General features: G+C 45.6%; 1 protein-coding gene across 2 annotated transcripts in view; it reads left to right on the top strand.

The window, feature by feature from the left end:
• The first annotated feature begins 6 nt into the window (after positions 1 to 6).
• dpysl2b (dihydropyrimidinase like 2b) overlaps positions 7 to 16,939 on the top strand; it is a 33,510-nt gene continuing 16,577 nt past the window's right edge. The window contains exon 1 of one of the 2 annotated variants that reach the window (XM_066651214.1): positions 7 to 88. Coding sequence is in view for 1 of the 2 variants with exons in the window: in XM_066651213.1 (XP_066507310.1) it covers positions 6,878 to 6,919 (42 nt within the window). In the remaining variant the exon portion in view is untranslated. Of the gene's footprint in view, positions 89 to 6,394; positions 6,920 to 16,939 lie in introns of those variants that run through there. The other variant, XM_066651213.1, reaches the window with a different exon arrangement.

The following is a 16,939-nucleotide window of genomic DNA, read 5'->3' on the forward strand; positions in this document are numbered from 1 at the left end:
AGTCCCTGAGAAGAGAGACTCTCAGAACCGGAGGGTGGACATCAGGAGGAGTGCCGGCAAAGAGCTGCTGCAGAACATCAACGACACGGTGAGCAGCAAAACACACGGCAAAGAAGGGGTTAAAGATTCAGGACAACAGGGACACAAGGGAGGAACGGGTTAAACCACTGCAGGATAAAATACTATCCAGCTGTAAACAAGCAGGGAGTGGAAGGGTTAAATCCATCCATCCATCTATCTATCTATCTATCTATCTATCTATCTATCTATCTATCTATCATTCCATAATTCCACTTGTCTCTCTCTCTCTGTTTCTCTCCCTCTCTCTCTGTTTGTCTTTCTCTCTCTCTATGTCTCTCTCTGTTTCTCTCTCTCTCTCTCTGTCTCTCTCTGTCTCTCTCTCTTTCTCTCTCTGTTTGTCTCTCTCTCTCTTTCTCTCTCTCTCCCTCTCTTGCTTTTTTCTCTCTCTCACGGTGTCCATGTCTCTCTCTATTTTCTTTCTTTCTGTCTCTCTCACTCTTTTTTGTCTCACTCTCACTTTTTCTTTGTCTCTTTGCTTTCTCTGTCTCTCACTCTCATATCTCTGTCATTTATTCTGACCCCCCCCTCCCACACACACACACACACACACACACACACACAGACACACACTCTCTCTCTCATTTACCTTTTCTTATAAAACCAGAACATTTTTAAAGAGAAATAAATGTCCTCTGTCTTCTGCAAACAAGCCACACAAGTTCAGCAGGGGGTCCGAGCAGAGCCTCTGGAAACGGTCCTCGGTCACAAAGAGAGCATTTCTGACACAAACCGTTCCATTACTGGAGTCTGAGAATGAATCTGTGATACAGCAGGGCACTAAGGCATTTCGGAGACTGATGTAATGCTCAGCCTTAAGGGAAGAGAAGTATAATTACATCAACTTAAAAGCCATGCAGCCTTCAGCCTCAAACAAAAGGGTGCCCAAAGTCACTGGGGTGGCCTCCTCAAGGGTGTAGCTCTAATATCTTTAATTATAGGACTTAATTGTGGTATATTTATAGCAGATATATTTTGAAGTTGCTTTGATTCCGTCTTATATTAGAATTTAAAACATTATCTGATGACAAGATACAAAATATGCCCCTACACCTGGGGAATGTAAAGTAATCTTTAAGGTACAAAGACACAACAATACATTTTCAGTGCCTGTGCACCTTATTGTGGGGATCTGGAGGCCACCAAATCATACACAATTAAACAAGGCCACCCAGTCAATATCTGTGCACTGCGTAAGTCAGAAAATATGGGAGAAAACCAATCATCCTGGGTTTGGTATGCTTCCTATGTTAACTGCAGAACCTTAGAATGGCCCCTCCCCCTTGTCTGAGTCTCTCCAATCACAGAGCTGGACCTGCGTTTATGTGAAAGCGCAAAGACGAGGTTAAATGGAACCAAACAGACACAATGAGTGCGGAGAAATAAGAGCACTGAGTAAAAAGAAGAAGGAGAACCGAGTAAAAAACGGCTAAAAACCAGAGATTCTGCTCCTCACTTTTCACTGCTGTGCACTCGGGGTCGGGGTGAACAACGAGCGGCTCATTATCATTTAAAGGAACTGAGTTCTGAACAGTGCTGTTTAGACAGGGGGAGAACGCTGCTGTGGGGTTAGATCCTTGTGGTGTTTTGACTGAAGCATGTCATAGGCATGTAATTAAGACCAGAACAGTGTTCACGTGTGCTTACTGCTGCTGATGAACAATGAACCATGTAGAATACACAACATACTCATTATAATCTGATAAACTCAGAGTGTATAGTGAATCCTGTGGCCATTTTATCAGCGGCAGCTGTTGATTTTTCACCTGTGACAGATCATGGAGATACTTCCATTAAAATATTTAAATACAGTCTACAAGTTATCTACTGATTTTTCCTCTGTGAACCTGACACACCCTGCTCCTCTCAGCCTTTTGCTGATTTCCATTTCCTCCAAAGAGATCTTAAGAATGCAGCAGGCCTCAGAGTCTCGGCTGCAGTAACCATAGTTACAGCCAGGCGCAGTGGCGGTGACTGATGGCTGGCGGAAAAATCACACAGGAAACTGCGGAGGAGTGATTCAGGAGAATCTCATTTTACCTCCCTACCTTTTAACAGGCCTTCGTTTAGCTGACCTCAACACGCCCCTCAAAGGAATACTGGGAGACCCCTTAATGCCCACTCTGTTATTCACTCAGGGGAATTGTTTTAGAAGAGCAGTGGTGGGGGTCTGCGTAAACACAAGTGTTAACAGCCAAGAAATTATTGTGACCCGAGATAGCAGAATATGTTTGTTGCCATAGCAGTAAAGTTCATTAGATATACACAACTTGTGGACAAACCCGGTAGTAGTGCACATGCTAGGGGACAAACCCAATAGTAGTGCACACGCTTGTGGACACACACAATACGTAGTGCACACACTTGTGGACAAACCCGGTAGTAGTGCACATGCTAGGGGACAAACCCAATAGTAGTGCACATGCTAGGGGACAAACCCAATAGTAGTGCACACGCTTGTGGACACACACAATACGTAGTGCACACACTTGTGGACAAACCCGGTAGTAGTGCACATGCTAGGGGACAAACCTGGTAGAAGTGAACACGTTTGTGGACAAACCCAATAGTAGTACAAACGCTAGGGGACATACCCGATAGTAGTGCACATGCTTGGGGACAAACTCGATAGTAGTGCACATGCTTGTGAACAAACTCGATAGTAGTGCACACGCTAGGGGACAAACTTGATACGTAGTGCCCACATTTGTGGACAAACCCGATAGTAGTGTACACGCTAGGGGACAAACCCGAAAGTAGTGCACACGTTAGGGGACAAACCCGAAAGTAGTGCACACGTTAGGGGACAAACCCTATAGAACTGCATATGCTTGTGGACAAACCCAATAGTAGTGCACACACTAGGGGACAAACCCTATCGTACTGCACACACTTGTGGACAAACCGATAGTAGTGCATACGCTAGGGGTCAAACCTGATAGTATTGCACACTCTTATGGACAAACCCTATCGTACTGCACACACTTGTAGACAAACCGATAGTAGTGCACACGCTTGTGGACAAACCCAATAGTAGTGCACATGCTAATGGGCAAATCCGATAGTAGTGAACACGCTTGTGGACGAACCCTATAGTACTGCACACACTTGTGAACAAACCCAATAGTAGTGCACACGCTAGAGGACAAACCCGCTAGTAGTACAAACGCTTGTGAAAAAAACAGATAGTAGTGCACACTCTTGTGGACAAACCCGATAGTACTGCACACGCTTGTGGACAAACCCGATAGTCGTGCACACGCTTGTGGACAAACCCGATAGTGCACATGCTTGTGAACAAATCCGATAGTAGTGCACACACTTGTGGACAAACCAGATAGTCGTGCACACACTTGTGGACAAACCCGATAGTAGTGCACACACTTGTGGACAAACCCGATAGTAGTGCACACACTAGGGGACAAACCCGATAGTAGTGCACACGCTTGTGGACAAACTGAATATATAGTGCACACACTTGTGGACAAACCCAGAACTTATCATCCAACATCAGTAGATGACCTCATGTTTAAGCTCCATCAAATCCTCACAGTAATGTTGAAGCATCTAGTGCAAAGCCTTCCCAGAAAGGCACAAGGCCCTGCTGTAGAAAATAGGAATACACTTCTTATTAATGCCCTTAAAAATAATAATAATAAATAATAATAAACAATAATAAATAATAGTAATTAATTAATTCATTCATTATCTGTAACCCTTATCCAGTTCAGGGTCACGGTGGCTCCAGAGCCTACCTGGAATCATTGGGTGCAAGGTGGGAATACACCCTGGAGGGGGCGCCAGTCCTTCACAGGGCTAAATAATAGTAATAAATAACAATAATAATAATACATTTGGAAACAAGTGTCTGCACACTTTTGGACACGCGGCGGGCTCTTGTCACAGCCATGACCCACAGGATGCATTTGTCCTCCTCTAGAGTGATTCAGAAGAGCTGCACTGCATTTTTCTCCTCACTGATGGCCTTTAACGATGGGGCAGATCAATACCATAGTGTTGAATGCTGCTGTATATAACCACACAACAGCCACCAGAACAAAGCGCCGTGATGTTTACAGGAACACAGCAGTTAATGGCATCAGAAGAGGCTCTGTTCTTTAGCATCTGGGGTTTAATTACATTTAACAACTCGTTCAGGAGTGCGAACCCTAGTAAACGTCATGTTTTACATTCCTCATTTCTGACGTTTTCTACTGGCGAACTCACACAGGCAGGGTTTCTCACGTCATAAGAATAAGGAACGAATCACGTCTGATTCTGAGACTGCAGGCGAGTGGTGGAGAGAGAGGTTTATGCAGGAAATGTGTGATTGATGGCAAAACTCAGGACGTTAATTTATTTCAAACATTCACAGAAACGTTAAAGAAACAGCAGTGAATAAACCCAGGCTCTAGAAACAGGTGAGTACCTGCTGTATTTATTTAACATGCTCAGTTTAACCGGCTAGCTGCTTTAGTGTTCACTGTAACTTAGCAATCTTCATTAAATAAAATGTCAAGGAATTCGTACAAATATTCAAACTAGGCTCATACCACTTCACAGCACATACTAACCATTGACTGTGGTATTATCTCAAGGTGGACTCCTACAGGTTAAAACTACCTTAAAGTCCGCCCCCTAGTGACAATCAAGTGTGAACATGTCTGTGGGGTGTTGTTAAGAAGCTGTAAGTCGAATCATGTGTGAAATAAACATTCATTTCTGCTTTGAAACTGCAGTGTTCCAAAGTAAAAATAATACAAATAAAAATGTATTTAGGCGGCCAGGGTTTCTTACATCATAAACCTAAGGAACAAATCCTGTCGGCTTGTGGGGTAGTGGCAGAGAGGTAGGTGGAGACAGAGGTGGGGACTAATTGCGTATTTGTACATCAGCACGTGATGCAGTGCGTACAAACAGCACCACACAGTGGACGACTGAGTAATGTATGTAACTTGCTCCAAATTCTCAGTTCATGTCCCAGGATGAATATTTATGTCAATGAACATGCCAGTGTCGTCAGACACAAAGACAGTCGCACAAATTTAGACATTACGCGGTGGGCAGCCGTGGCCTAATGGTGAGAGAAGGGGGATCAGGGCTGAAAGGTCGTTGGGTTGATCCCCACAGCTGGGGAAAGTTTGGGGCCGTGGGAGTGAAGGAACAGCGCTGTCCTCCTCCTCAATCCACAGCTGAGGGGCCCTTGAGCAAGGCACTGAACCCACAGCTGCTGCTCCCCGCCGCTCTGGGTGTGTGTTCACAGCCCCTAGTGCACTAGTGTGTGTGTGTGTTTTCACTACCACAGATGGGTTAAATGCGGAAGACACTTTTCATTGTAAGTTGTACATTGACATCTATATAACTGTATGTGGGAGACTGAGTGGAGGAGACTGGACAAGATTCATATTCAAGACCTCCTGACGCTCCTGTCTGATGGGTCAGATACTCATCCTCACATGCTGCATCTACAGCAGCCAGCAGGGTCATCTAAGAATGGTGTTGACCACACTGCTTTGTGCTCTGTATGTTTGGGAATTGAAGGTTCCTGATGCACCTCTGTGCTATTTTAGAGAACTGGTTGATCGTTGTTTGATCCAAAGCTTCAAACAGTGCCCGTTATCAGCGAAAGTCAAGACTCACCTGAGAGCTACTCATCAGTTCAGTAGACCATACACACAGGGGTTGGACAATGAAAGTGAAACACCTGGTTTTAGACCACAGTAATTTATTAGTGTGGTGTAGGGCCTCCTTTTGCGGCCGATACAGCGTCAGTTCGTCTTGGGAATGACATACACAAGTCCTGCACAGTGGTCAGAGGGATTTGAAGCCATTCTTCCTGCAGGATAGTGGCCAGGTCTCTACGTGATGCTGGTGGAGGAAAACGTTTCCTGACCCGCTCCTCCAAAACACCCCAAAGTGGCTCAATAATATTTAGATCTGGTGACTGTGCAGGCCATGGGAGATGTTCAACTTCACTTTCATGTTCATCAAACCAGTCTTTCACCAGTCTCGCTGTGTGTATTGGTGCGTTGTCGTCCTGATACACGGCACCGCCTTCAGGACACAGTGTTTGAACCATTGGATGCACATGGTCTTACTGGTGCAGTGTGGAGTTAATGAAGATCAGCCACCAGGCTGCTCCAATTTAGCCATGACACCTCCCACACTACAATGACCAGTACATAACAAATGGATCAACATTTCTGAGGGTACTGTCTTATGCAAAGGACTAGTGCCTGGGTGTTCTGTGGGGTGAAGCTGTTTAGCAGAAATTGACAATGTAAGAAAGCACAGACAGCTGTACAACATCAACTCCAAAATTAAACCCTAGCGTGTGCTGTTTGTCCAAAAATGAACGAGAAACGGCTTTTACGAGGCGTTTATGAGTAACCAGACGACGTGGATTTATAACAAGTGACGTCTGAGAAACTAAATTCCGAGAAACGGTCCAAAGCGACCGAGAAAAACTGTAATTAAGCAGAGAATTTTACTTTTCGATCGACTTCCCCTCTGAAATTTTTTTTGGGCCTGAGCTGGAGAAACAGGGCGGGGCCGCGCGCATGCGCAGTGAGTCGCGCTCTGAGGCTGCAGCCGCAGAAAGAGCAGAGGAGAAAAAGAGAGAGAAGAGAGAGAAAAGGCGAGAGAGGAGGAGACAGCTACACTTCTCTTTATTTTTCCTCCTTTTAACACTTCTCCTGCGCTTTCTTCCCTTCGCTCTGCGCGTCCGGAATCTCCGTCTTTTCGGGCTTTCTGCGTTTTCTGTTTCTAATAAAGCTGTTTAGCCCTAAAGAAGCTGAAGATGTCTGGATATCAGGGCAAGAAGAACATCCCTCGCATAACTGTGAGTCTGGAGCTCTCTGTTTAATCCGTGTCCTGTTATTTCTGGGTGGTGTTTTTATATTTATATATACATTAATATGTATATGTTCAAAGCTGATCCTCCTCTCTGCAGCACTGGGGTTTAATGGAGTCATTTTAGGGTTCAAGTGTTTTCCATTTCCTGCTGCATCCCTGGAATATCACTGAGTGCTTTTTTTGGGGGGCAGTAAAAGCAGATCAGCTCTTACCTCTGTTTTTATTCTAGCAGCATGTTCTACTAGTCACTTGTGCCCAGCCTCTTTTGTGGCTGCACACACAGTGCAGCAGTTTCAGTGGATTACATTTGCTGGACATGTCCACCACCCTGTGCATATCTAGACCCCCTTTTGTAATTTTTGTGCATGCTTGGGGACTAGCTTTACACACACCAGGAACATCCGAGCCACAGTGTCTAACTGTATACCAGCTTTTATTACAGATATAACTGCAACTCATTCACACATTTAAGAGATACACACCTCTTCATTTCCAGGATGTGTGTGTGTGTGTGTGTGGGTATTTATTACACAAGGGTCTTCCAGGGTCCTCATTTTAGAAGGATCCACTTTGAGATCATGGCACAGTGGGAGAGGTGGAGGATAGACGTCTGGATTCCCTTCTCGTTAACGGTGTCTCAGGAAATGCATTGGACTTGGGGTTTTAAATGCACTTAAATAAAAGATGACATCATCTGTGGTTGGACTCACTTTGGGCAGCGGTAGTGACACCGATGAAAGACCGAATGCACCGTTCCTTCCCTCAGTGGAAGCAGTCTGTCTGTGTCTGGTCCTATTCTTTGGACGATAACCGTACCTGTGAGGACCACACTGACTCTTCCTGTGCACAGCTGTGCTGCCGTGGTTGGTGTTATTAATCTGAACCAATTAAAGCCAAACTGCTGTTGTTTTTTTCCAGTGTTAGCACGGTGTCTGCTCCTTTTCTTGATTCCACCACCACGCCCCGTCTATAGAGCAGTGCTTTATACTGTACATGTGCAGCACTTAATTTTTCCCTCGTAATCCCCACTTACGTCTGAACAGATCCTGGTCCCTGGCTCAAATGGAGTTGTCTGCTGGAGCCGGGTGGATGGTGTGTCTTTGTGTCTTTACAAAGGGAGGTGGGCTTTGGCAGGCAGCTCCACAGGGGGAGGGGGAGGGCCCTGATTCTCTCTCTCTCTCTCTCTCTCTCTCTCTCTCTCTGTGTACTATGCTGAATAAGAATTGGCCCAAGATTCACCCTCCACCCCCCCTCCCCACCATTCCCAGCCATTGTGTTACTTAACCCCGGACCAGTGAGCGCCAATCGGAATCAAAGTGTTAGTGTTACTCCAGAAAGTAGTGTGTATTTAACACTTGGCATATTTTATATCGTGTCTTCTCAGTGAATCAGCACATTACTGGGCCGTGAGCTGCTGTCCTTTAACGTACAGCTAGATACAGAGCCTGGAGGACACGCCCATTTATGCGTGTAGTGCCACACGATTGGTTCATGTCGTTTAAACGAATGAATCCTTCCTTTTTTATTCTCGACTCAAGTATTTGGGACTTTTTCGACAGTTTGTGTTCGGTCTGTTGTGATCAGTTATGTCCGTTGTTACAGGCCGGGTTCTTCTTGAAGACTTCACATTTGCATATTGACAGTTGGAGATGTGTGTGTGTGTGTGTGTGTGTGTGTGTGATAGTCATATAGGAATTGTTGTGGAAGGTATTTGATGTAACCCTCTACATTCGAGCGTGAACAGAAATGTGTACTCATCATCATCAGCATGGATATTGGCGTCCTGTGTGTTGCGTACTCATCCCCATTGTGCATAAACAACTTGAACAGATGTGTGTGTGTGCGCTCACGGCTGTGTACATGTGCCACACCCCATCAGTCCCAGCTGCCTGCATGCTGACAGCCCTGCACTCAAACACACCCCACATTATTTACACTGCTGTCCAGTGCCCTGCAGACTCTCACACTCAGGACCAAACACAAACGGACATCGCGCACACGCTAGGGCCGCATTAGTCATCTGTTTGATTCGTCTCTCCACGGCCAGGACATCGGGTTTCAAACCGAGTGCCCTCTGAATAAAGGCTGATCCGCAATGACAAGTTTAATGAGGAACAGAGTCGGACATGTGGATGTTGTGGAGATAATGATTTTCAAACGCGGGGCAAGGCGTAACTGCTTCTACAACAACAGCAAAACAAGGAGTCAGTCAGAAGACAGAGCGACAAATAGATGCAGGCGGACGGACGGGTAGAAAGATCACATGTATCTAATCCTGTATAAAAACTCCACCGAGAGTCTGAGGGTGCACTCTATTCTGGGAATTTGCTGATGGCATCTTTAACTGGCTTTTACCTGCTGAGCAGCACTTGCGCGTTTACTTTGGCTGAAGTGCACTCGGTCAGCATTCACGGCCATGTTGTCTATCACTGTATAAAAGAGGCGCATTCCTTCTTTCTAGTTGTGATATGAATACACAAGCTCAATTAAGGCCCTGTGTTGATCAATAAGCACACATTAATGACCAAGACTCTATTGATTCAACTTTAAATTCCGACCCGTATTAACAGTAGTTGGTGAGTTGAGGTGAATGAATGTGGCTCTAATGATGTCACACTCTTAACATCAGCCCAGAATAGTGAGATCCAGGCTTAGCCCGAGCTGCTCGGTGTGAGTGGAGTGACCCCAGTCAGACAACACTGCTTTATCACTCCTCTGGAACAGTGTGTCCCAAAACAACACGGTGTCAGCAATGACCTCGTCAGCATAGTGTGTGTGTGTGTGTGTGTGTAGAAGGAGCAGAGTGGTCACATAAAGAGTCACATAAACAGCTTTTACGCAGCAGGCCACAACAACATGAAAAAAGAGAGTAGTCTGGCTTTAATAACGCAAAGTATTTTTCCTTTTAATCCAGTTTGTGGGTCATTTTGGGTTGATGGAATGATTAGATTACATGCAGCGTGTTTCCTCTCATTTCCTGGTCTACATGCATGCGCAGGGAGGGGGCTGTTAATGTGGGTGGGGCAGTACTGGTCAGCTGTTGAGGCAGCAATAGACTGTGACCCGTCCGTCCTGTCATTCATTTTTAATGAGGGGTTTAATTCACCACCTGCTTGTCTTTCCACTCCAGACGGCTCTCTCTGCGTGGATCTGCGTTTCACTGGATGATCTGTGCAGCTTTACGTGAGCTGTAAGAGTGTTCCGACGATATTTTCCACCAGTGAGGTCAAGAGGAGAGAAAGAGGTCTGCTCGGTAAATGTGTGAGGCGCTGGTCTGAATGTTTCTGACGTCATCGTGCATGGCCTGCGACGATAGATATGAGTTATAGATTTACATTTTCCCCTCTGTATTTAGTGCCTATTAAAACGTGTGTAGCGTCCTGATGCAATGATGTGAAAGTGTAAGGCACTTCAGAGTGTGTTTTCTTTATGCTGCCTCTTGCACGGCTTGTAAACTGGGTCAGTGCTCAGCTGGGGGGCTGCGTCTTGTGTTTGAACATTGCAATAATGTATAATTGATCGTAATATAGGCACGGTGGAGCAGCAGGTAGGTGTCGCAGTCACACAGCTCCAGGGGCCTGGAGGCTGTGGGTTCGATTCCTGCTCCGGGTGACTGTCTGTGAGGAGTGTGGTGTGTTCTCTCTGTGTCTGTGTGGGTTTCCTCCGGGTGACTGTCTGTGAGGAGTGTGGTGTGTTCTCTCTGTGTCTGTGTGGGTTTCCTCCGGGTGACTGTCTGTGAGGAGTGTGCTGTGTTCTCCCTGTGTCTGCGTGGGTTTCCTCCGGGTGACCGTCTGTCAGGAGTGTGGTGTGTTCTCCCTGTGTCTGCGTGGGTTTCCTCCGGGTGACTGTCTGTGAGGAGTGTGGTGTGTTCTCCCTGTGTCTGCGTGGGTTTCCTCCGGGTGACCGTCTGTGAGGAGTGTGGTGTGTTCTCTCTGTGTCTGCGTGGGTTTCCTCCGGGTGACTGTCTGTGAGGAGTGTGGTGTGTTCTCCCTGTGTCTGCGTGGGTTTCCTCCGGGTGACCGTCTGTGAGGAGTGTGGTGTGTTCTCTCTGTGTCTGCGTGGGTTTCCTCCGGGTGACTGTCTGTGAGGAGTGTGGTGTGTTCTCCCTGTGTCTGCGTGGGTTTCCTCCGGGTGACCGTCTGTGAGGAGTGTGGTGTGTTCTCTCTGTGTCTGCGTGGGTTTCCTCCGGGTGACTGTCTGTGAGGAGTGTGGTGTGTTCTCCCTGTGTCTGCGTGGGTTTCCTCCGGGTGTCCGTAGGTGTGAGTGAATGTGTGACTGTGTGTGTTGCCCTGTGAAGGACTGGCGCCCCCTCCAGGGTGTATACAGGGTAGGCTCTGGACCCACTGCGACCCTGAACTGGATAAGGGTTACAGACAATGAATGAATGATCGTAATATTCGTAACTGTACTCCGTATTTGTCCAGATTAGTGTCCTGTGTCCAGGAGATTCTCATATCCTTTGGTTAGACTCCTCTGCTGGGAACTGATTAAAATCCCATTGACTCAAATCTGACTGAAATTATGAAAAATTAAATCATAGTAATATCACAGTGAGGCGACAGATTTACATCACAACGTCTGTCTTTCGCGGAAATGCTGTGATCTGCTTTTCCACTGGAATCTTTTTTTTTTTTTTTTCTTCCCCAGTCGAACCATTTGGTTGCTATAGCACCCGAGGCAGCTCTGGTTTGTTGTCCTGTGTTCGTCAGACAGCCGCATTAAACGCTGTCTCACACACACACACACACACACACACACACACTGGCACACTCGTCCTCCAGGAATGTGTGTGTTCTCACCGGCTGCAATGTCTGTGTTTCTGTGTGTGTGTGTGTGTGTGTCAGGATTTCCCCACTTGCAGCCGCCACTGGTGCGAGTGAGGGGCTATTTTTGTTCTTCAGAGGAAAGTGTGTTAAAGAGAAGGAAGGCAAATGCAGAGAGGAATGTGAGGTTATTCTGGTGGACAAGTGTAGGACTGTAACTCTAAATGTTTAGACGGCTCAGAGCCCTAATTCCGGCCTTTTTTAACAAGATCAAACGCAATACGCCTACTTAGATAGGTCATGGGCTCCCAAAGAAAAAAAGAAATTAAATAAATAAAACTCCCCCTCCTGTGTGTGTGTGTGTGTGTGTGTGTGTGTGTGGCTGGATTCAGGTTGAGGTTGTTAAGCACTTTGGCAGGAAAGTGCAGGCAACCCGTAAATGATCAAGGTGCCAGTGTTTGAAACTGAAATTCAGCCAGTCCTTCCGTGAAATCTTTAGATTTTAACATGACAAACTCTAGACGTTCCCCTGGAGCACACTGGCTAAGGCTTCGTTAAGATGGTATTTTTAAAAGACACTGTGTCAAGAATGCATCGTATTCATTAAGGACTTAATTATATATGTTTAAGAATGTGTTGTTAAAAATGTGTGGTTAAGGACAGGACTGTCCTTCTTTTATCTCCTACACGACAAAGTTACTCTTGTTACTGTTCTGGACTGTTTCCTGGCTACTCTTCTGTTCCTCACTGTAACGGGCTGGATGATGTGCACTCAAGTGCTGAATCAAATTATTCATTCATTCATTCATTCATTCATTATCTGTAACCGCTTATCCAGTTCAGGGTCGCGGTGGGTCCAGATCTTACCCGGAATCATTGGGTGCAAGGCAGGAACACACCCTGGAGGGGGTGTCAGTCCTTCACAGGGCAACACACACACACACACACATTCACTCACACCTACGGACACTTTTGAGTCGCCAATCCACCTACCAACGTGTGTTGTTGGAGGAAAACGGAGCACCCGGAGGAAACCCACGCAGACACAGGGAGAACACACCACACTCCTCACAGACAGTCACCCGGAGGAAACCCACGCAGACACAGGGAGAACACACCACACTCCTCACAGACAGTCACCCGGAGGAAACCCACGCAGACACAGGGAGAACACACCACACTCCTGACAGACGGTCACCCGGAGGAAACCCACGCAGACACAGGGAGAACACACCACACTCCTCACAGACAGTCACCCGGAGGAAACCCACGCAGACACAGGGAGAACACACCACACTCCTGACAGACGGTCACCCGGAGGAAACCCACGCAGACACAGGGAGAACACACCACACTCCTCACAGACAGTCACCCGGAGCGGGACTCGAACCCACAACCTCCAGGTCTCTGGAGCTGTGTGACTGCGACACCTACCTGCTGCACCACCGTGCCGCCCTGAATCAAATTGCTGTTTTTTTTTGTTGTTTTTTTACCTTGAATTTATTGCAAGGATAGCCCCTCAAGATGTAACATAATTATCAAACACAAAAATGATAAATTCCTCATAAACATATTACTCATTCACTTTTATTCTACTCAAGGATATCGCAGTAGTCTCTATTTGGGCCGATTCTGGTTCCGATTTGGTAGCCTGTCAATCTACTTGAAATATTTTGAATCAAACGTGTTCCAAACAGCTTCTGTATCTGTGGAGATGGATGGGTTTGTCTTGCCAGGATCTGCATCCTGCTCCAATATTTTATTCCTCTTTTATCGTCTCATTACGGCAATTAATGCCTTGGACGTGGTACCTTTTTTATGTGACAATCTGTTGGAAACCGGACAGTGAGCTCATCTGTTCTGCAGCGTGAGTTTGTCACATGTGTCTTCATTTAGAACCAGCAGCAGTCAGACCCAGGCCCAGAACTGTGAGAACAGTGAGGTTCTGCTCCCCTGAGTGCAGCTTTCCAGTATGTTCTCATGTGTGAGGCATCCGTCACTGAGAGCTCCTCCTGGAGTCCGTCCAACTCAAGCAGCGCAGTCCTTTATATCCACCCAGAACTACTGCGTTGATAATGTGATGATGATCCTATAAGTATCCTTACACCAGTCCGGCTGCTTTGACGAAGCCCTCATCGAGTTATGGTTCTCACAGCCCCTATGTAATTGGATAAAAAAGATGGGCTGGGTTATGTAATGGATGAGATCAGGCAGCTGTTGTGTGGCTGTTTGCCAAATTCAGGGTCAGATGTGTTCGGCCGACAGGGCTTTCACACACAAAACGCTCGATCCGTTGCCCTTCACACCACATTCACCGGTGAGGGCTGTGTAGCCACTCAAACAGAGAGCCTCTCAATCTGGAGATACTTACAAGGAAAGGCGTCTGCTTTGGATTTTATGTTTGTCTCATGTTGTTTGTTAGATCAGAAATCCACACCGACAGGAAAAATAAAAAAATACAGGCCCAAAACCACCAGCATGGACGTATCAGCACCACAGCTAAAGGTTCTGTTGTTGTAAAGTGAGGATTACGTCCCTGTTATCCTCCCTGGATCTTCTACACGTATATTACTCGTACAAATACGTGTTTTTTTGTGTAATGTACAATTTTCAAATACAATTCAAACATTCTCGTGCTGTTTTCTGATCTTATGGTGAATGTTGTGTAGCGTTAACAATGATAACTGTTATTTAATTCGACAAAAAACAGTATAAAAGTGGAGTATTCATTCTCTACTTTCGTAATCACTAACATCACCATCTTTAAATCGTCCAAACCAAGACTCTTTTGGATCCAATAATATCCCCAACAAATCCTTCTCGCACGCCATGTTCAGACTACAACATTTTTAGTTTATATTTTGTTGTTAAAAATGACTATTGTGACAATTTTTTTAAATACTAACAACAGTAACCATAAAAAGACAATTATATGTTACACAAAAAAACACTTTAAAACTATTTTGTACGCCAAATATAATGTTTAGTTAATGCTAATATGCTAATACTGAGTTAATGCTAATGTGCTAATACTGAATTAATGCTAATGTGCTAATACTGAATTAATGCTAATATGCTAATACTGAGTTAATGCTAATACTGAGTTAATGCTAATACTGAGTTAATGCTAATACTGGAGCTAACTGGGGCAATGGTGGATGAGTGTTAGTACTTCTTCATAATCTCTTTTTTTACCAAGTCCTTTACAAAACAAGTCAGTCCTGGCTAGAAAAGCGTACTGTCTGAACATCTCAGCCGCAACGTCACAGTGTTGTTCGGAAAAATAGCGTTTCTATCAGCTGTTGAGTCTTTTTGCTTCGTGTGAAGTTGTTAGAGATGTTTTGTTGCCACTGGGCCAGATTTTCCATCACTAGTGCATTAGTGCTGTGGAGGGGTTGGTGAGGGAGGGAGGGAGGGAGGGTGGGGGCGGGTGTGGTGGCCTCACATTGGCCTGAGTTGCTGGGCTCCCATCAAGCATGTAAAAGAGCCAGGGGCCGGGACAGAGGGGTCTTTGTCTTGGTCCGAGGCAGCGGGCCTTGTGACCAGAATGGATCCTGAACCCTTTCAGGGTGGAATGAGTGTTCCTCTGGGGCTGGGCATGTAAAGTGCCTAGGGAGTTGTGGTGGGGGTGGTTGGGTGGTTGACTGGGGGATCTGGTGGTGGTCTGCCTGGCAGACATGCAGCATTGATTTATAAGGAGCTGGGCACTGGTCACTGCTTTATCTCCATTGCGTCTGGCATCGAGTAAAGGCCAGGCTTCACTCTGGTAACGTTCCTCTGGAAACCACACTGATGTCGAGTTTGTAACTCCAAACACTTCACTCCCCGAGCGCACATCCATACAGACGTCCGTTTACGCTTCAGTAATCAGTAACAGGCACAAAGCAAACCTAGCATCCAGCCAGGACTCAACTGTAGTCTCTGCTTGTTTTATTTTTATTTTTTAACGTACTTCAACTAACACAACACTGGAGAGTTCAACACACTTGGAGGAGAAGTCTCAGAACTGCACCGGACTTACGTTCACTAACAGTCATGGCTGACTATTATGTAATGTTTGACTGATCCCCAGACAGGCTTCACATTCTGGTGAATTATAATATGATTTGTTTAAATTATATATACGATTTGTTATTTATTTGTTAGTGAGAGTTGTGATCACAACACTGGACTCAAGTGAACGAGGGGTTAAACTGTGTAAAACAGACATGAGCAAATTGGAGACATGAGAAAATAAGACGGGAGACAGAAAAGAAACTGTAGAAATGAGCAGAAAAGGGCGACAACCAAGTTAAAACGTAGTTTCTATAAGAAACAGGAGCTGTTTCTACACTGCTGTGGTGTTTGATTCGTGTGGTATTTTGACCAAAGCAGGCTACAGACATTTCCTCAAGACCCTGTGCTGTGTTCATTTGTGGAAAAGTGGTGGATTAAGTCCCCTTCAAGTACAGAACATCAGAAAATATCTGTGATCTACTCTGAAAACTGCTAAAAAAAAAAAACATGGTCCAGATACTGAGCTCGGTTCTGTGTCATAATGCAGCAGTGGAGCAGCCCATAAGGGTGTGACGGACGGAGATGACGGTGCTGCAGTGGTCGGACACTGTGAGAGTCCGAGTTGTGGGTGGAGACGGGTGGTGACCGTAACTGTCCCCATCCTGTGGTTTAGTTTTAGCAGGCTGTAATTGCAGTGACACAGAAGTCACTCACGTGTCTTTTAAGAGTGTGGCTGGTGTTGTGGTGAGGCCAGAAATAATAGTCAGCCTCGTAATTGTCCTTTTAAAATAGTCCCAAGCACCAGTGTGTTACACCAGAGCCTCTTTAACAAGCCTGTTACTCTTAACTCAGCTTCTTTTTTATCACCTTGTAGCATTAGCTATTAGCTATAGTTAGCATCATGCTAACTGTGCTACGGATTCACAGACATTACAGCCACAGGAATTGTGTGGAATTTATAGTTCTCTGTAAGCTTGTATTAGTAAGTGTTAGCTTTTTAGATTTTTTTAGTTTTTGTTATTAGTTTTATTTAGTTATTTTTATTTAATTAGCTGATTTTCTCAGTGTAATTTAAGCCACCCCCACTCCTCATTAGTTCGCTGTACGCCGTCACACAGTGTCAGGGGGAGTGAGGAGTACAAGCTTCTCCAAAACATGTGAAGCCAGTCGCCACCTCTTTTTAAATACGAGAGCATTATGAGTGTGAAGTAACCATTTCCCTCTTTTTAAAGGCTTTAACATGACCT

The sequence above is a fragment of the Hoplias malabaricus genome, chromosome 18 (assembly GCF_029633855.1).
Source record: "Hoplias malabaricus isolate fHopMal1 chromosome 18, fHopMal1.hap1, whole genome shotgun sequence".
In the NCBI taxonomy this organism is placed as follows: domain Eukaryota; kingdom Metazoa; phylum Chordata; class Actinopteri; order Characiformes; family Erythrinidae; genus Hoplias; species Hoplias malabaricus.